We start from the raw sequence: 20,551 nt of genomic DNA on the forward strand, positions 1-20,551 counted from the left end.
CTCTTTCCTTCCTTATTTTCTTCTTTCTACTCTTTCTGTCTTTCCTTCCCTCTTTCCTCCTTCTGTGGCCCAAGGGTAGGGGAGGCTTTTGAAGATGCCTTCCCCTCCCCTTTTGCTTCCCCTTCTGACATCACTTCCAGGTTGCATATGCTAATGAGCTATTATGCTAATAGCCTAGTAGTTTATTAGCATACCATATGCTAATGAGCTCCTGTAGCTCTTTTTCTACGAAATGACCCCTGTTGATAACTACCACCCTAGGAGGTAGATTCGGTAGAAAGAGTGATAGGCTCAACGTCAGTGAACTTCCATGGCAGAGTGGCAATTCAAACCTGGGTGTCCCAGTCTGACATCCTAACTATTACACCATGCTAGCTGTCTCTTCAGTTACTTTTTGCAAGTAATCAGAGAGGTACGGTAGATTGATAAAGGAAGCATTAAAAGCTCAGTTTTACAATAGTTGAACAAGAAATAGTGAAATGAAGAATGGTAGGATGGATAAACACCAGTTGGCAAATATTTGAGGAATTATTTGGTTTTTATAAAGTGCAAGAAAGTTGTTTGGGAATGGTTGCTTTGAATGTTGGGAGTGTCTTGCAGCCTGATCCACAGCAATTTAGTCCAGTTAAAGTCATTGTCTAATGTGTTCTATGTTTCTCAAAATATGAAGAGGCCTTATATGCAGAGTCCAAGCATAAGGGATATAAAATGAGTAACACTTTACTAGGGTTGGAGGTGACAGGGGGCCTAGTGGGCTGCAGCCCCATTACTATGATATGGTCTATTTCCATGAAGTCATTTCTAATTTCAGATATAAAACAGAATTTTTTCTTTCATTATTCATGAGACTATATGGGATGGGACTAGGGGAATGGGATGGCATGTTATGTGTTTGTAACAGTCCCAGATAAATGATGCTTAGAACCTCTTTACATCAGTAATGAATTTTGTGGGCAAAAAGTTATAGCTAAACAAACTACTAACTCATCTGTGACAAGTGGGGAATTTTTTTACTTTAATTGATGTATCCAAGTCTCGTTTATCTTAGATGCTAAATGAAGTAGGTTTTCATTATCAAAGTTAAGAAAATGTTGGAAAGAAGTTGCCTTACATCATACAGGGCTTTTCTTTACAATTCAAAGCATATAATCTAATGAACTATGATTGCTGAAATAAGGGAAGACAAACCACAGATACCCATGATCAGAACTGTGACTGGTGCATTGCCTTTTTTAAAAAGGGTTCTCGTATGACCACAGGGTTGCCAGGTATCCCGTTGTGGTGGGAGACCTCCTTTGGCACCCCACTGTTATTGCCACTGCTCCTTTGAATACTTGAATTTTTTTTTTAAGATCACTGGCATCATTACTTCTGGTTGCCCTGGAAGTGACATCACACATAATGTTATTGCCTCCCTCTGTCTCCTGCCAGGTGCTAGACATCAGATGGTGACCCTATATGACCAGGATAAAAGTTTTTTGTATGTCATAAAATGGATGCTTATTTTATGTAATTACTATTAATGTTTCTAATTTTTTAAGGAGGCCAGTTGCTTACTTTGCTCTTTATCTTTTTTCTGCTTACTTCACCTATGTATCAGAAGAGATTCATGAGCTTCCAAGTAAACTATCTTTTACTGCTTGCCCTGGGTTTCAGGATTAGGTGATCCGTCTCTCTCAACCATCTCCTCCTCATCACCTACTTCAATATGGTCCGGATTTTTAAGAATAACACCCACATTATAAACAGTCTGCTACTGCATAATTGGCCACCATTCAACACAAAGCGGAATTCTTGAGCTTATATTTTCAGTGGGCTTAAGTGCCATAGGTATAAGCATGTTCTGGGTTGTGACCATATGCAAGGTCAATATGTCCCATTCCGAGCCATGATTTGTGGCAGGTCTCAAGATCCATGCTAGAAGAAAACTTGCTTCTTCTTTTTTTCTTTTCTTTTTAATTTTTTTTATTAGTTTATATACAGAAAAGGGAAAGGAGGAAGAAAAGTACAAAATATTTTAAAATTTCAGTTTAGCATTCTGCATGCATATCTTATTACAATTTCATATCTACTTCATCTATCATTCTTAGTATTCTTCAGTTGATCTTATTTTCTTAATACTTAAGTTTTAACCAGTCATAGAATGCCCTCCAGGGTCCCATAAATTCTTCCATTTTTCCTTTTAATATATTTGTCAACTTGTCCATTTCAGCACATTCCATAATCTTCAATATCAGCTCATGTAGCGTTGGAATCTTCAGTGTCTTCCATGCCATTCTGGCAGCTGTTATAACATATAAAATTAAATATCTGTGATTCTTAACTAACTCATCTGGTAGACAATTTTACAAAAATTGTATTGTTGTATTTTGATATTCAAGATTAACTGTAAAAAAGTATGCACTTCAATCCAGAATTTATTAACCTTTTTAATAATGTCCACCACATATGGTAATACGACCCAATATGGTTATAACATTTCCAACACATATTACTCAAGTTTTTATACATTTTAGCCAATCTATCTGGGGTTAGATGCCATCAATAGAACATTTTATAGAAGTTTTCTTTGAACGAAACAGATTTAGTCAACTTAATATTCAATTTCCATATTTTACTCCACTGTAATAGATGTTATAACCCACATTTTGTATCCATCTAACCATACATTCTTTAACTATTTCATACTGCATTTTCAGTTGCATCAGCATACCATACATTTTCTTAATGAGTTTCTCTTTTGAAGTACATAATAATTTTTCAAATACACATTATTCTGAATAGAATCCATCTGTCTGTTTATCCTTACTACTCAGCATGGGTTCTGTAAGGGAAGATCTTGTCACACTAACCTGTTAGTATTTTTTGAGGGAGTGAACAAACACGTGGACAAGGGGGACCCAATAGATGTTATTTACCTTTACTTCCAGAAAGCTTTTGATAAAGTTCCTCATCAGAGGCTCCCAAGTAAGCTCAATAGTCATGGGATAAAAGGACAAGTTCTTTTGTGGATCAAAAACTGGCTAATTCATAGGAAACAGAGAGTGAGTATAAATGGGCAATTTTCTCAGTGGAGGGTGGTAAGCAGTGGGGAACCACAGGGATCAGTACTCAGTCCGTTGTTTTTTAACTTGTTTATTAATGATTCGGAGTTGGGAGTAAGCAGTGAAGTGACTAAATTTGCAAAGTTGTTCAGGGTGGTGAAAACCAGGGAGGATTGTGAGGCACTCCAAAGGGATCTGTCGAAGATGGGTAAGTGGGCGTCAACATGGCAAATGGGGTTCATTGTGGCCAAGTACAAATTAATGCACATTGGAGCCAAAAATCCTAACTATAAATACACATTGATGGGGTCCGAACTGGCAGAGACTGACCAAGAGAGAGATCTTGGTGTCGTAGTAGATAACTCAATGAAAATGTCGAGACAGTATGCGACTGTAATAAAAAAGGCCAACACTGTGCTGGGGATTATTAGGAAGGGAATCGAAAACAGATCAGCCAGCATCATAATGCCCCTGTATAAATCAATGGTGCGATCTCATTTGGAGTACTGTGTACAATTCTGGTCACCACACCTCAAAAAGGATATTATAGCATTGGGAAAAGTGCAGAAAAGGACAACTAGAATGATAAAAGGGTTGCAACACTTTCCCCATGAAGAAAGGTTAAAGCACTTGGGGCTCTTTAGCTTGGAGAAACGATGACCGAGGGGGGAGATGATCGAGGTTTACAAGATTATGCATGGGATAGAGCAGGTAGAGAAAGAAGTACTTTTCTCCCTTTCTCACAATACAAGAACTCGTGGGCACTCAATGAAATTGCTGAGCAGCCAGGTTAGAACAGATAAAAGGAAGTACTTCTTCACCCAAAGAGTGATTAACACATGGAATTCACTGCCACAGGAGGTACCACAGGAGGTGGTGGCAGCTACAAGCATGGACAGCTTCAAGAGGGAATTAGATAAGCATATGGAGCAGAGGTCCATCAGTGGCTATTAGCCACAAGGTACAGATAGGGACTCTCAGTCTGGGGCAAGTGATGCACTGTATTCTTGGTGCTTGGGGGGCAACATTGGGGGGGCTTCTAGTGTCCTGGCCCCACTGGTGGACCTCCTGATGGCACCTGGTATTTTTGGCCACTGTGTGACAGGGTGTTGGACTGGATGGGCCATTGGCCTTATCCAACATTGGCTTCTCTTATGTTCTTATGTTCCTTTAAACCATTCTTAGAAAATTATTCTTTTCTATCTTTATCATACAATGAATGGATCAACTTTTTCTCTTTCTCTTTTCTTAATTTATAAGCCAACCATCTTCCTGGTTTATTGGCATTTTCAAAATTATCCCGTTTAGCAAATTTAACATTTTTTGCCATTTCTTCTGATAAGAGTAGATTAAAATGATACTGGAGTATTTTAATCTTCATCTTTAAATTCTCATCCGAAGGATCCAGCTTTAATTCTTTCTCTTTCTTCTGAATAGCATCCAATATATCTTGGAATGTTCTCATTCTTTCTCTTTTCTTTCCTGCTGGAAACCTAATTCCCAGTCCTCTAAAAAAAGCTTTTCTTGCGTCCCAAACTATCTTCATCGATGTTTCTCCTTTCATATTTTGTTGGGGGAAAGTCTTCATTTCTTTTTTAGCCATCTCTAAAAATTGTACATTTTAAAGTATTTGTGTATTCAACCTCCAGCTAAAATTTTTGGATTGTCTTTAATCCTCAGCAATAGTGGCTTGTGATCTGCAAAGTTTTGTTGCATAATATCAATATCTTCAACTTCCTGAAAGAGATTTGATGTAATCCAACACATATCAATTCTGGGCCAAGATTTATGTCTATCAGAATTAAAAGTATAGTCTTTTCCAGTTGGGTTTCTAGTTTTCCAAACATCAATCAGTTTGTATTCTTCAGCCAATTCTAAAAAAGATCTTGGAAGTAAGCCTTTAGAAGACTTAATTTTCTTAATAGTTTTCCTGTCTAAGTCTTGATCAAAAACAGAATTAAAGTCTCTGATCATACATCTGATCCATGTGTCTCCGATCATACACATATCCATGTTTCCTTCACCATTTCAAAAAATTTCCCCGCGAAAAGAAAATTAGCTTCTTAAAGTCTCAGAATGCTTGGAAATAAGTTCCACCGATTTCAGTGCAGCTTACCTTTAAATAAACATTGTTTAAACTAGGTGTATTTATTTCTGGTCTAGCATTGTTGAGGATAAATGTAATAATAATAATTAAAAATAAAACTGATTTTTTCATTAGGAATTGGCAATTGATAGAATTTCTTTCTCTGGTGTTCCCCCCCCCCTCCTTTCAGGGTTTTTTAAAGAAGCAAATTAAACACTATTGTGTAATTCTTTTTGAAAACCCATGAAAAACATTGTATCAGTTCATTATGTCGAGTAAAGTAATCTTCAAATAATCTTTATCCAGAGATTATGAGTTCCCAAGCTATGACTGACCTGTTTTCAGTGTATTATAAAATCACTATCAATGCAGAATGGAAATGAAAATACTGTAAAACACAGAGCTGAACAATGTTTATAGTGACGTAAGTGGCCATTGTGAATAAACTTTGTCTTGCAAGATATATAGGCAGCGTATCCTCATTCATTAGCTGTCAGAATTTCAAACATAGTTCAGGAGAGCTAGGCATGTTGTTCGCAAACAGTTAATACAAGCCTGCAAGGACTTGCGGGGGGAGATAGCATTTCCCCCAGTATCCCGTTCCTCTACTACTTCCTCTCTCCGTTCCCTGACAGCCCTTATAGCCGCTCCCCTTTCCCTGCTTCCTTCCATTCTTCCCACACACCAGCCAACCTACCTTTATCTTTCCCTCTATATTCAGCTTTCCTTCCATTCGTCCCCCTGGCAGCCTCTTCCTGGAAATGGATGGGGAGTGTCTCTTTCCAGGAGAGTTTGGTCCAAGTACACCCTTGTTTCCCTCCATAGTTTTGCTTAAAAGAAAACAAGCATGGCAGGCTAGGTAATATTGGTGTGGTTGTCTTGTTGTTGTTCAGTCGTACAGTTGAGTCTCTTTGCGACCCCATGGACAACATCACACCAGGCCCTTCTGTCTTCTGCCATCCTCTGGAGTTCGCTCAATTTCATGTTTGTTGCATCGGTAGCACTGTCTAATTATCTCATCCTTTGCTGTCCCCGTCTTCTTTGACCTTCAGTCTTTCCCAGCATCAGGGTCTTCTCCAGTGAGTGCTCCCTTCTCATTTGGTGGCCAAAGTATTTGAGCTTCAGCTTCAGTATCTGGCCTTCCAGGGAACAGTCAGGGTTGATTTTCTTTAGGATTGCCTGATTTGATCTCTTTGCAGTCCAAGGGACTCTCAAGAGTTTTCTTCCAGCACCATAATTCAAAAGCAGCTATTCTTCAGTGCTTGGTCTTGTTATGGTCCAACTCTCACAGGCATACATTACTACTGGGAATACCATCGCTTTGACCATACGGACATTTGTTGGCAGTGTAATGTCTCTACTTTTTATTATGCTGTCTAGGTTTGCCATAGCTTTCCTCCCAAGGAGCAGCAGCCTCTAAAATAACAACTGAGACCTCAGTGGGCATTCTTTTCTTAAAGCTGCAGGTATTGTTTCTGTTATGTGGGGGAGGTTTAATTCCTCAATTTTTTTTTTAAAGATTTCAGATTTTTCCTGCAAACCTGGGACTTTCACCAGGTTTGTAGAGAAATCCTTCTTTTCTATTCCAGCACCATTTTACAGAACTATTGATCCACACTCCGTCACCTGGTTTTGAATTTGATATGTGATTTGTGGTGCTCTGTCATAAAAATATTGAATTGAGGGTTCAGAATTATGGCAGTTTTGGAGTTAGAAGTCCACATTTCCTCAGCCTTGTTTGAATGAGGGCTTCTGTCTAGCTTCTAAATGGCCTCCATTGTTCTTTGTTCTTTTGATCTTTTGTTTCTCTTCTGTGTTAATACAGAAAATTTAAATCTTTTTCTTTATTATTACATTTATTGATATAATTAACTACACGATAATTGGGCTATATTTTTTCTAAACACACACCTTTGATGGAGAGCCTTCCAAGCCAAACTATACAGTGACCTGCCACAATCACATAGAAAGCTTGGTGGGATTTACAGAGCAAAAGGAGCATGTGAGTATGAGAGTCTGAACACAGTCCTTTCTCCCCCAGAACCAGAAAGACCAGCCTAGAGAAATGTATCTTGTGCAACACATTGCAATTGGATAAGATTATGGAGGCCGGGGGAAGAGGTTCAGCCCCCCCCCCCTTACCTGCACACCTTTTTTATGGTTTTAACCACCTCCACTCCCTGCTTTCTACATGATTGCTTGGCTCTTATTAGTGAATATCATTGTTTCTTAGGCTTGGTTTCTTACGAGACTGAAGTCAGGAAGTGAAAAATATTCAGTTGTTCAGATATCTATAAGAAGGTGTGCACACTAACCATCCAACCAGAAAGCAACACCTCTGGCCTTGGTCAGACTGAAAGACATGGATAAGAGGAGGATAAGGAAGTCTTCATTTTCATTGCTTGACCCTTATCATATGTCCATTTGTTCCTATTTTAGAAAAAAAGTTAAACACAACTGGAGGTTATCTTATGAACATTTGTCATATTTTCTATATAGGCGTATTGGATATATAATTTAAGAGACTTTGGTAGACTTCTTTTTGGTAATTTTTGCATTTTACATTAAATAAATTAATATTCATGAAAATATTCCATCTGACAATCTGACTCTAACACAAGGAGTAGCCGTTTAGTATTTATTTAGAAGAGTTCCATTTTATTATTTTAAAAGGAACTTCCAAATGAGTTCAGAATTGCAGCATTGTGGGGTTTTTTTTGGGGGGGTGTCATTAGAATTTTTAAAAACCCTTTAGATACAGTCTAAAACAGAGTTAAGCACCCATAATAACACTGAAACAGATGGACTTAAGCATAAACTTCAGCCTTTGTACTATAATAAAATATGACAGTAATGATGCGTATACAGGCGTGTATTGCAAAAGAACCTTGTTTTGTGTTGAGAAATGCCCAGATGTATGGAGATGTTGACCACAAATGCTCATACAGTAAAGGCTGATGTTTTAGAGGGACTGGGTCTGCTTGTCTTTAATGGAGTGGAGTTGGCTTTTGCAGGGCATGTTGAGAGCTTGATGGTGCTCATGGAACCACCCTTCCTGTTTGAAACGAAGATGTTGCAGTAGCCAAGAGCACCTTCTGTCTGCTGCATCTGATTCACCAGCATTCTTCTTTCTTAGATTCAGCCCATTAGCCACATCTATCCATGCTTTTGTAACCTCACAGCTGGATTGTTGTAATTCACTCTTATGTTGGGCTGCCTTAGAATACAATCCAAAAAGTGCAGTTGATCCAGAATATGACAGCCCGATTATTGTCAGTGACTAGCCAATGGGAACATATTTTGCTCTCTTTAAAGCAGCTACCTTGAGTGTCACCTTGTTTCTGAGTTCAATTCACGGTTCTGGTTATGATCTCCAAAGCCCTTCATGGCCTGGGGCCCACATATCTAAAGGACTGTCTTCTCCCATATGTTTCTGTACACCAATGATGGACTTCAGGCTGCCACATGCTGGCTGTTGCTCAATTAGGGGGGACCATCTGGCATTGACCAGAGCCCAGGACTTTTCCATTATGACTCCCAGTCTATGGAATGGGCCTCTGAAGGATGATAGGAGACTTCCTAAAGAGGTATTTTAATACTAATGCTGAAGACTCAGGCAATGGGCTAAGAGAAGGGTATAGATCAACCTTCAAGGGGGGCAATTTTGCCAGATACCAAGTGGCAAAAATAGAAAGTGTTAAGTGCCTCAGAGCATTATTACAATGCTGGACTACATTAAGTCCAAGCCACTCTTCTTTGTCTTCTGACTAGGGTTGCCAAACTCCAGGTGGGGCCTGGAAGTTTCCCAGAATTATAACTTATCTCCAGATGACAGAGATCAATTACCATGGAGAAAATGGCTACTTTGGAGGGTGGACTCTGTCATTATACCCCACTGAGGTCCCGCCCCCAAACCCTGTCCTTCCTAGGTTCCATCCCCAAAATCTCCCGGGATTTCCTAGCCCACAGTTGACAACCCTTCTTCTGACCTAAGGGACTTAAGCAGCAGGAGGGCCTGGTGGGAATCCATTCCTTATCTCTCATGTACATAAGCTACATGGAGGTCCTACAGTGGCAACACTGCTCCAAACCTATAGCAATTATTGGAGTGGGTTAAACAATCTACAGCAGTACCTCCAGACACACAGTCCATTATGGGGAAATGAATGCTCCATGAGTTTTCCTCTACTGCCTAGTTTTATTCCAGCAGAGAATATTTACATACTTCCATGGAAGCACTGAGAAATGTTCTATGTACACAGCCCTAAGGCAACTCATCTGTCAAAAGATTTCTATTCAACAGATGGTTAGGAAGGGGGCAATACAGGCCCCTGTTACATGTCTTATTAGACCAGTATCTGTTAAACAGAGGTAGTAGCTATTTAGTTGTTATATAAATAACATCATTAGTGTAAATCTCTTTACAGAATAGAACAAAAGAAAGATCCCATCCCTGATAAGTTTACAGGGTTGGAAGAGACCTGGGAGAGAATGGGAGAGGCAAATAATATGAAACAGCAGAGAGGGGTAAGGAATGTGAGAGAGAAGAATGTTACAAAGTTCACTCTTTTTCACCAGATACCATGGATATAGTAAACCTAAGTCTTTTTTACATTAGGTAAGATCAGCAGTGGAATTCTTACTCAAGAAGGTAGGCCTCTATAGGTATGAGACCAGCGTTATCAGTTTGCAATAATATGAACTAGCACAATGTGCCATATCGACAGAACAAGAACTAATATACACAGGGCCAAAAGTCTGTGGAGGATTTAATGGTATATTTATATGTAATCTCTTTTGATTGAAATAAAATATATACTGAAATTTAATTTTCCAGATATTTCTGTTGTTTTCTGCTAGTCTAACACAAGAAAAAGGTTAAATGAGACCGAAGGTAATAACTAAGTAGATCAGGCATACACTGAATTCCAACTCCTGAGTAAGACTGCAACAAAAATGAGCATTTGCATTTGTAAGGGAGGTTTCCTACCCATTTGGGGATTATAGGGCAGATTTATGTGTTTAACCTGGCATAAACATGCTTGTCATTATTGAATTTTGAAGAAAGAGCTATAAACCAATGGAATGATTTTCCCAATACAAGATTGTTTGCTTGGGATATTTATATTACAGCATGCTAACCAAAAAATCTGTACACTGGAAACAAATATGCACAGATGAAGCTTCTAGATTATTCCTGTATCAGCTTTCTCAGATTCTTTTTAGTCGAGGAAAAAATGGCTACTATTCCAGCAGAATTTCTTTTACAGGAATTATGCAAAGAAATTGACTGTTCTATGTAGACGCTTATATCAGTTGTGTGTGTAGGCACTATTTATGCAATGCATTAAAATTCTGTAAGAAATATTAGTGATGAACTGAAGATCTTCTGTCTGCTTGGTATGCACACAGTGGTTTGGGAATGAAAAAAACAACACACACAGTCCTAATGATTCAGTCATTTTGCCCAAAGAAAAGAAAAATATTAATTGCCTATGACATCTTTCAGCCTCCCCAAGTTGTGGCAACACATGTGTTACTTGACCCTAAAAATGGGTAGAACTTTATTGCTGTGATAGTAAATGTACCATTGGCCAGAAACAAGGAAATTTGCCAAAACGTTGCATGTGACATAAGGGGTACATGCACCATTCATGAAGGAGGATATTTTTAACACACTGCTGTTATAAGAATGTTGTCCAACATCAATATGAATACATGAATGTGGAATTTAAATTTTCATAATATTGTTTAGTGAATCTAAATAAACAGAAGATCTAAACTCTAATTTAATTCCTAGTCTCATGGCTTTTGGATTGGACCCAAAGTACCATTACTGAAACTCTGCTAACAGAACTTTCCCATCTCCCCCACTCTACTGCAGCTGGCAGACCTCCTTAAAATGTTCCTTTGGAATGGGGACAAAGTGAGAGCCCTGCCATAGATAGGGGGGATGGGGGGACAGTGATAGCCCACCCTCTTCTGGTGGTAGGAAATACCTTATGCCAAAGTAAAACAAAGTTTGGATCCAACCCCAAGAGTTTTATAAAGGGGGTGTATTTCTTCTGTGAAAATGTTTTATATTTGTAGTTGTTTATGCATATAACTTTCAAACTCTTTAGAACTCAGAAGGATTGCCAGAAGTTGTACTGCAAAAACTCTAAAAATGCAAATATTTGGTTGGTCTGTTATCCAGTCCATTTTATTTATATGAAATGACAGTGAAACTCTACGTTAGTACTTAAACAACAGGAGGACTCCTTGAATAAATGTTGTCTACAATACATCCTGTCTTAATGTTAAAAGTTTCTAACTTGGTCCCCATTTGCACAAATGATACTTTGTAAACTGTTAAGACTTTTTTAAAAAAATTGTCAGCTCCTCTGTCTTGGCAGGCAAGAAGTCCATCAATTAGCCAAACCCTGCAAGCTTAATTTGCCAACTCTCATGTTGAGATTGTACGTCTGTTTAACTAATCCATGAAGAACTCCCAGAGACAAAATTAAATGGTCTTTGCAGAGAACAGGCTAAAACAGATTCGTGCCAGCTTTCCAGCAAAGTTGGCATCACTGTTTATTCTCTTCTTTATAATTAAGCCATAAAACTGGGCATGAAGAAGCATGGCACAACTAATTCCCCATCAAAAACAGAAATAAGAGTAAATAGTAAATTCCACACACTGCCTGATCCATTTCAGTAATGAAATTAAATTGGCAAAGCAAACTTACTTGTTTTTCCTTTCTTCCTTCCCCCTCCAAAATTCCTTTTAATTTTAGGAACAGGTTCCAGTTCCAGTTTACCATCCAACTCCTAGCCAGACCCGCCTAGCAACACAGCTTACAGAAGAGGAACAAATTAGGATAGCGCAACGGATAGGCCTTATACAACACCTGCCGAAAGGAGTCTATGATCCTGGTAGAGATGGCTCTGAGAAAAAGATCAGAGAGTAAGTTGCAAAAATGCCACTTTTAATGCAAAGAGTTTTTAAAAATTTGTAGTTATCCCATAAAGAGGAGAAAGAAAAATAATAAGCGCATTTTATCATATTGACATACCTTGAACCCCTATGCAATTTGCTGAACAAAAAGCCATTTCTGAGAAGGGGGGTCTTGGGCCTTTCTCCAAAACCATGTGAACATTCAACTAATTTCTGTGTTTTCTACTGTGATTCAGTCCCTTCTTTTCATGTAATTTTTCCTTACCAGATGGTTCCTTGCACTTGGAAATCTCCTTCAGATTCCTCCTTCAGATTCCTTTGTGTGACCAAAAACCTTGTTGCCCTCCTTTGCCTGACATTGGCTTGTATCTTACAACTATGTTAAGCAAATTTTGAAGTCTTCCAGGCTTCCAACAGAAGAGCCACTGAAGGTGAACAAAGATTTCTTCAGCTTGAGGAAGGCTTTAAACTTTGCTGAGTAGGATACAGGCCACTGTAACCAGGGGTCATTTCGGAGAAAAAGAGGTGCAGGAGCTCATTAGCATAACTCATTAGCATAACTTATTTGCATATGCCACACCCCCTGACTGTCGCGCAGCGCGTTTGGAAAGTTGAACCAGCACCTCAGTCACACTTGCACTCACCAGCAGTCTTTCCACTCACCAGAGGCTTTCCAATAGTCAACCACACTGAGACAGTCCAGTAGTTACTATATACAGGAATTTATTTACAGAATATACAGCTCTCCATCAAACTGCTCCACCAGACACCATCCACCATACAGAGATACACAATCACATATATACATTGGTCAGCCAATCAGATCAGTGCTGACTCATGGTGACTTGGCTTGCCTCTGCCAAGTCCAAACCGGCTGAATCCAACTCAGTGCAGCTGTCAGCTGTCAGGTAGATTCTTATGATCATTATGCTGAAGCATATACACCAACACTGAGATCACCGGAAGTGTGTCAGAAGGCAACACCCACCGCTCAGGCTCCACGCCAAAAAACTCAGAGAAAAGAAAGTACCACTCAGAGAAGGCCCCTTGCACATGTTCAAAGGTCCTACATGTAACACACACAGGTCTGAACTGAAATGTCTGCAACTTTCTCCTAGCCCTCTGTAGTCTTCCCCTGGGTTGAATTCTAGTTGGTAAGCAGCTCAGGGCAGGGACCTGCATTTTTGATAGCTACTCTGTGCCATGCCCAGTGACTGCGCTACATAATAATAATTTCTACAAGTTGTTACCTGGCTGGCAGCTCCCTCTAAGCTGTGGAGTCTTGTAAGCAAAAATTCTACTTTGTAAGCTACTGGCATTAAAGTTGTGAGCAAGCAATTTGGCTACTGCATAAATTAGTTTGCTCTGGAGCCATCCTTCCTGAGCGAAGACAAAAATGTGTGAGCCTTAGGCTGAAAAACTGTGAGCTAGTTCACACTAACTCTGCTTAGAGAGAACACTGCCTGGCAGCTCCATGGAATGGCTCAGAGGAAGCTGGCCAAAAGGCTTTTTATACAGACACTTTGTCCAGCTCAGGGAACTACACTCTGCACATGCTCAGAGGCCTGGCTATGGCCTTTTAAAACACATATACCTTTGTCCAGCTCAGGGAACACATACTGCCAAATGCTTAGAGACCCTTTAACCACAGTGTGTGGTTTTTTAAAAAATAACATACTTTTTTCCTCCAGCTCAGTGAAGGTTATTCCACATATGTTCAAAGACCTTTTACTCATGAGCTCTAAAACAAACAAAACCCATTTTGTGATGCCATAAATACTAAAAAGTATATTGCCTATTATTTTCAAATACAACCCTTGTTTTCAGGTGAGACACTCCACACATGCTCAGGTTCAGAAGCTCTGAACCACATCTTTACCCAAAGGCAACACCCCCCAGCTGTATGTGCAGCAGGTGCCAGCCCCCCCCCACCACATTTTCTTAAAGAAAAACTTTTCTTTTATCTCAGAGAAAAACTTTCCTCCTCACTCCCACCCTCACCTGACACCTAAAAGGGGCTTTTCAGTCTTTCCACATGTTCGGAACCTCATGGGTAGCCATAGCAACCAGAAGCTAAAGAGGAGAAATGGGAACTACGAATCCCATTGGCCCATGCACGGGCTTAAAGCGTGGATGGGTGACAAATAATCACAGAGCTTCGAGGGGAGTTGTAGTTTTCTATGGAAAATGCTGCTTTGTGCATCCCTTGGCTCAGTGGCCAGTGAGGCCAAGTGAGCGCCACGCCTGAATGTCAGACTAGTATCTGGAAGACTCACGTCTGAATTCCAACTCGTGCTGCGGAAGCTCACTGGATGACCTCTGGCCATTCATTCTCTCAGCTAACCTACCTCACAGGGTTGCTGTGAGGACAGAAAGGAGAGGAGAATGGTGTAAACTGCTCTGGGTCCCCATTGGGGAGAAAGGCAGGGCATAAATGAAACAAACAAATAAATATTGTTTCAGGCATTCAGGAGTGTGTATTTTTCTCATGACCACTGCTATCCAAGAATTGTCCGTATGGGTCACAAAAATCCCTATTCCAGCAATGGAAGGTGTGCATTACTAGAAGGCAATTTTGGAACAGCTTGAACCACAACAGAAGCCTATAAAGCCAGGCTGACCCTGACCACAGTGAACCAAGATATATGAATTGTGTACCACAGGCAAAGATACTCTACAATCCAATTCTATGACAAACTATCCATGTCACCCTAAAAATGAAACTTGGTCTCTACCAGCTTGCACACTTCCTGTTACTTAAACTACTGCTTGGGCTACAAAATCAGAATGGATTTAAACCTATGGTATAGCTTCTCTCAAAGAATGCTGGGAACTGTAGTGTGGAGAGATGCTCACCATTCCCCTAGGCAGGCTTCCTGGAATAAGGGGATCATTGCATAATTAGGTAAACTTTTACAGCGCATGCCATGACAGGCAGATATTGAACCGGTGAAGCTCTCCTCAGACCCCCCCCTCACCTGGCCCATGTAGAGCAGCCCATGCTTGTGCGGCTGGGACAAAGGAGCCCCAAACTCCCACTATCCTCGCGTCTTCGTCGAGTTTGCCAAACCCCCTTCACCCCCCCCAAGGGTCGCCGGGTGTGTGATTATTCCTCTGCGCTCCTGTTGGTTCGTGGACCGCAGGCAGGCAGAGGAGCGCATCCGCGACTGCCAGAGAGCCTTCCTTGGGCAAAAAACTCTTCAGACTGTCCAGGGCAGGTGGGCAGAAGCGGGCGGAGCTCCAGTGCTTTGGCCAAAGAAGCGGCTTTTGCAGAGGGGATCTAGGGACACCCAGAACTTTATTTGACTCTGACTGCTGCCTCGCCTCGCCACCTTCAGGATCTGTTTCTCAGGCTTCTTTGGGGGACTCTGCGGGGAAAGGATGCGCGTTGGAGAGCTGGCGAGGCAGAAGGACTCGAGGGCTGGAGTGGAAGTGGTCATCCAGCGCCGCGTCTGGAAGCCTACCTCGGCTTGTCATCTCTAGCCGGATCCTTTTGGTCTCCTTCGTCCCGGACGAAGGGGGCGGGGCTTGCTGCATGTGCCCACCCCCTGGCCTTCTTACTGCAGGAGCATCACTCAGGCACACTCCTGCAGGAAATGAGGCCTGCCCTTAGAGAAGGAAGAACTGCGCATCGCTGGGGGTGCAGACCCCGTACTTGTTTGGTGCTGTGAGGCGGTCGCGTTGGCGTTACAGTGGGGGTGTGTGCTCCCTCTGAGGAAGGAGCTGAGCGAGGCGGGAAGCTGCAAACATGGCGGGGCATTTGTGTGAATAAGCCTTGGTCTTAAAGGTGCCACTGGACTCCTTTGGGTTGGTATCTATGTGGGGGGCTGGGGAACACACAGATCTGCCCTCACAGAGGAGGGAAAGATTCTACCTGAATAAGCCTTGGTTGGGACGAGGCACAAGGGTGGAGGACGTCGAGAGAGAAGTCGGCCAAGAGAGTGGCTCCTCCTCCCGCCTTTCTTCGATGCGTGGGGGGGTGGCTTAGGAGCGGGGAAAGGGGAGTGGACAGAGGAGTGCAAAGCGGAGGAAGGCGAGAAACGGGGGGGGGAAGAGGCATGAAGGCAAGAGGAAGGACACCTTTGGCCGCCACCGCACCTTTTCTGAGGAAGTGGCTGCACGCCGCAAGTGACTCACAAAGGAAGCACCTCCCCGGCCACAAATGGGGTCCCTCTCTCCAGCGTGGTGGCAGCTCCCTGCCACTTTCCTCCAGCAGCAGGCAGGCGGGACCCCGGCCGCCAGAGACAGCAGTCTGCAGCAGCACCCCGACGATGAAGACGGCCTCTTGGTTGCCAGCCCTGCTGGGAGCCCTGCGATGGCTGCTGGGAGCAGGGGGCGGGGCTTGGTCATGTGCCCGCCCCCGGACTCCTCACTCCCGGAGTGCCGCTCCTGTGCGCTCCCACTCGAACCGACCCCTGACTGTAACTATAATCCATGTCTTAGAACCAAACTGGATGTTGTGTTTTTAATGACTGGACAGTGGTTCTCCCAAGCTGACTCTCATTTCCCCAAATCAGATGGCAGCTACCACACAGGAGGGAGAAGGGGTTTTTAGCCTTCCTTCTGTGCTGTTTTCCTGACCTGAAATGTTTCCAGGAGCCATTATTTCCCCTGGGCCAAAGTGCACAGGTCTTGGAAGGGGCTAATGTGCACCAGTTTTTCACCAAGTAAGAGGAATGCAAGCTCTAGGGCAGGAACAAGGGGACACTCAACTGCACATTCACAGAAAGTATTCCTCCGCAGTAGCTCAGTGGGAAAACTGGAGGCAAGGGTTTGAATCTGATCAAGAAGGATGCTGGCAGGAGTGCAGAGCTCACCTTTTGACCAGCAGCAAATCAGAAGAGAGAGGCAGAATAAAACCTCACATAGCCTAAGCCATTCAGAGATAAGGTTAGGATTGCAATGTAAACATTTTTCATTGTAGATCAGTTTTTGCAGCCTACAGCCTATTTCTTTTTCATTATGGCCCATGCATTTAGTAAAATGCTTTTTAGGTGCAGTCCACAACATTTTCATATTCCTACAACAGGATCCTTATGTTTCATTTTCTCTGGGGAAAACTGATCCATAAGAATGCGTAAACTTCACACGGCAGTGAACATGTTGTGGCTGGTAGTGCTTGGCTGCCACCCATTGCTGAGCAGTAGTTGAGGACTAGGAAAGCTTGATGCCCTTCCCAGCAGGTGGCGCAAGAGCTTCTCAGTGCTGCGATCCAGCCCTGACAGCATTATTCCCAAGTTACACCTGTTTTATTTAACTTAAGCAGAGATTGGAAGCCTTGTTTTGCACAAACATTATCCTCTCCAAAGGTTTTCTTTGAATGCCACATCTTTTAATAAGTGATAACTATTTTTTATTTATTTACTCGACTTATATCCCGCTCCTTTCCCCGCAAACATGGCTCAGGGTGGCTTCCAACAATTAATGTACAATAAAATCAGCATTATTATCAGGGCTATTTTTGGGCAGGAACGCACAGGAATGGAATTCCGGCTGGCTTCAGAGCTGGGCACGCCCAGTACAGCCAAAACCTCTGTGTGCGTGGCTACAGAGGGAAGGCCTGGATAGCGACCCCGAGGCGGGGGGGCCTGGAAAGATCGGGGAGGCATTTAAATGCCTCCCCGTGACTTCCCTGGCCTGTCCAAGGGCTGGCTAGCCTGGGCTCCCCGAAGCCGCGGGGTGCCCGGGGAAGCCAAGGGAAGGCATGGGGGTGTGGCCTAATATGCTAATGAGCGTCTGCTGTTGGGTGTGGCCTATTATGCTAATGGGTTCCTGCTGGTCTTTTTCTAAAAAAAAAAAAGCCCTGATTATTATAATTTTAAAATCCATTATTCTCAGTGCCACTATTCTTCCATTCTCCACCTGTCATTCTTTACAAAAAGAAAGTATGTAGAATAGGCTATTGCACTGCTTTGTAGACATAATCTGAATAAAGGAATTTTTTTCTGTTGTAGGATTAACGTGTAGAAATAATTCTCAGGTTTGCTTCATGCAGGAAGAAGGAATGAAAGTAACTGTGGTTTCTTCAGCTTTGCCTGCTCAGCATTTCTAAAGAACCTAATTGCCCCCATGTGGACCGTAACTGCTGTCAGCCCTGGAAAGGCTTTAAAATAGAGGGAGGAAAGAAAACATAATTGGAAAAGAATTGCCAGACTGTTTTCATTACTGGGTAGATAATATTCTGGAGTATATTATATGTAACACAACACACCTCTCCAAACCATTCCAGTAAATGTTCTGCTACCATTGCCTGCTGACCTACAACAGCACATCTATAGGGAAGGCTATGTCACAAGGGAGGTAATGAATGTAGTAGATTTGTTTCCAAAAAGACCTCCCTCTTGCTACTGATAAAAATCAAGCGGTAGTAAGCCTTTTCCCTCCACAAGCTTCCTTCACACCTGTATAGCACAGTCCTGCATATAATTGGATATAATTTCCATTGCATCACCTTCAGGCAAATGCATCAACAAGTAAGAGAGGCCAACGGTATGGTGCTTATAGATGGAATTTGGTCAAGTTCATAAAAATAACACCAAATTCTGTATTGGGATATTGGTATGTGACAGTACAAGCTGCTCCCTAGAGACTCATATTAAAAAATGGCTGGGTCATTGCAAAGGAAAGGTCATGATCATGAGCTACAAACTTAGTTGCTAGCCAGGAGGCATGTTTCTAGTTTTTAGATTAGATTTGCAAAGTCAGAAGTGGGAAGTTGACTTTTTAAAATGTTCAAACATGGAATTATTGTGTTATTTGATGAATGCCCTGTTTCCCTAAAGAGCTCAGAGCAGCTTATAAATTTATGTCTTAAAATATAAAAATATTTTTTCAAAAAGAGGTGGAGCTGCAAAAACCAACACAATAATCAATAAAAAAATTCAAATATTAAAACCAAGGGATGCTCAACCTTCCTTGCAGTGACAGCAAATGGCAGTCTCCAGCTTAAACACAGAATTAGGCAGCTTCTGTCATCAATAAATTACTGTGCAGATGGTATTAATAAATTATGTGATACATTTGCATTCTAGTCTCCATGAAAAAGTTTCCCATCAGTCTGAAAATTTTATCAATTACAAGCTTTTGCCAAGCCATATGGTATAAACAATTGAGTTCAGCAACTAGCAGATCTGTCCTCTTTCAGTCATGCCAGCCATACTACATAAAATGGTAACCCAATTCAGTTTCTCTCTGTTTTCTTTTCCTTTTCCAGATGTGTGATCTGTATGATGGACTTTGTTTACGGGGACCCTATCAGATTCCTGCCATGCATGCATATTTATCACCTGGACTGTATAGATGACTGGCTGATGAGATCATTCACATGTCCTTCCTGCATGGAGCCAGTGGATGCAGCACTGTTGTCATCCTACGAGACTAACTGAGCCAGAGTCTCTCTCCTGATCTGTCAAGAATACCATCTACTTTAATGGGTTTGATCCTTTGTCATTCTACCCAAAGAACACAAGATCATGCACAAAAAAAGCTCAGTTCCTAACACTTTAAAAGAAAGCTGCAGGTATTGAAAGGGGAAGGGGAAAAAACAAGTTTTAGAAAATACAGAAAAAGTAGGAAATTATTTTTATGTAAAGTCTTGATCCAGTGCTTAAAATAGTTGTTTCTTAAGAAAGGCTAGTTAGCAAACCCATCCACAGGAACTGTGTGAAGAGTAACAGCAGATGTTAAAAGATTCAGTTGTATGAACTCATTCCTCTGAGAAATTTTCCTGCTCAGGCATCACTGAAAGGAATGACAAGAACACTGGTGTGAATGAGAAAGGGAGCGTGTGTAGGAGCACATGTGACAGAAAGATCATAGAGAAAGAGAGGCCAGAGTATTCCTCCACTTAAAGGAAATAACAGTTTTTTGTTCAGATAGCTTCACAAGTTCCTGGTATTTGGGTCAATGCTCTATTTTAAATAACAGGCTACATTTTATAACACTGGCACAAAAATAGTTTTAAGCTTGTTTGCACAGTTCTTTTTTTATCCATTGGAAATGGAATCCATTTTGCCTTAGGTCTTTTTAAAATAGTGTATTCTTATTTTGGGGCTGGCTCTATGCTTGAAAACCAGTTTATTTATAATATATTATAAAAGTGCTATATTTTGTTTGCAGTTAGGATTATGTGGACTTCAAAAAGATCTCCTAGCTTGTAAGCAAATCTGAGATGCACTCTCTTTTCTATGTGACATTTTAATGTGAGGATGTTAAAGAAAATCAAACAAACCAGTGTTTACCTTTCTAGTTTTTCTTTCATTGCTTCCTTTCTGACTGCAAAATTCAAATACTGATATTTTGTCTGCCAAGTTAAAATGGAGCATAGAAAAAAGGAAGACAAGATCAAGTTTACCACAGTCACCAAGAACCACATCTGTTTCAACTTCTTTCCTTCCTTCAAGAAGGGATGTCTTGGACCATATAAAAAGGATACTGCATCTCTCATTCTTGTAGTGCTTAGGTTCCTAATATTATACTCTGTCT

The 20,551-nt window shown here is 41.4% G+C and overlaps 1 protein-coding gene across 1 annotated transcript in view; it reads left to right on the forward strand.

Annotated features, from left to right (window-relative positions):
* Positions 1 to 20,010, forward strand: part of RNF11 (ring finger protein 11) — a 76,204-nt gene extending 56,194 nt beyond the window's left edge. The window contains exons 3-4 of the mRNA XM_015411969.1: positions 11,907 to 12,076; positions 19,281 to 20,010. Of these exons, the coding sequence (XP_015267455.1) occupies positions 11,907 to 12,076; positions 19,281 to 19,452 (342 nt within the window). The 3' untranslated portion in view covers positions 19,453 to 20,010. The remainder of the gene's footprint in view (positions 1 to 11,906; positions 12,077 to 19,280) is intronic.
* The last annotated feature ends 541 nt before the right edge of the window (positions 20,011 to 20,551 follow it).

This window comes from Gekko japonicus, unplaced genomic scaffold (genome assembly GCF_001447785.1).
Source record: "Gekko japonicus isolate JY-2015 unplaced genomic scaffold, Gekko_japonicus_V1.1 scaffold664, whole genome shotgun sequence".
In the NCBI taxonomy this organism is placed as follows: domain Eukaryota; kingdom Metazoa; phylum Chordata; class Lepidosauria; order Squamata; family Gekkonidae; genus Gekko; species Gekko japonicus.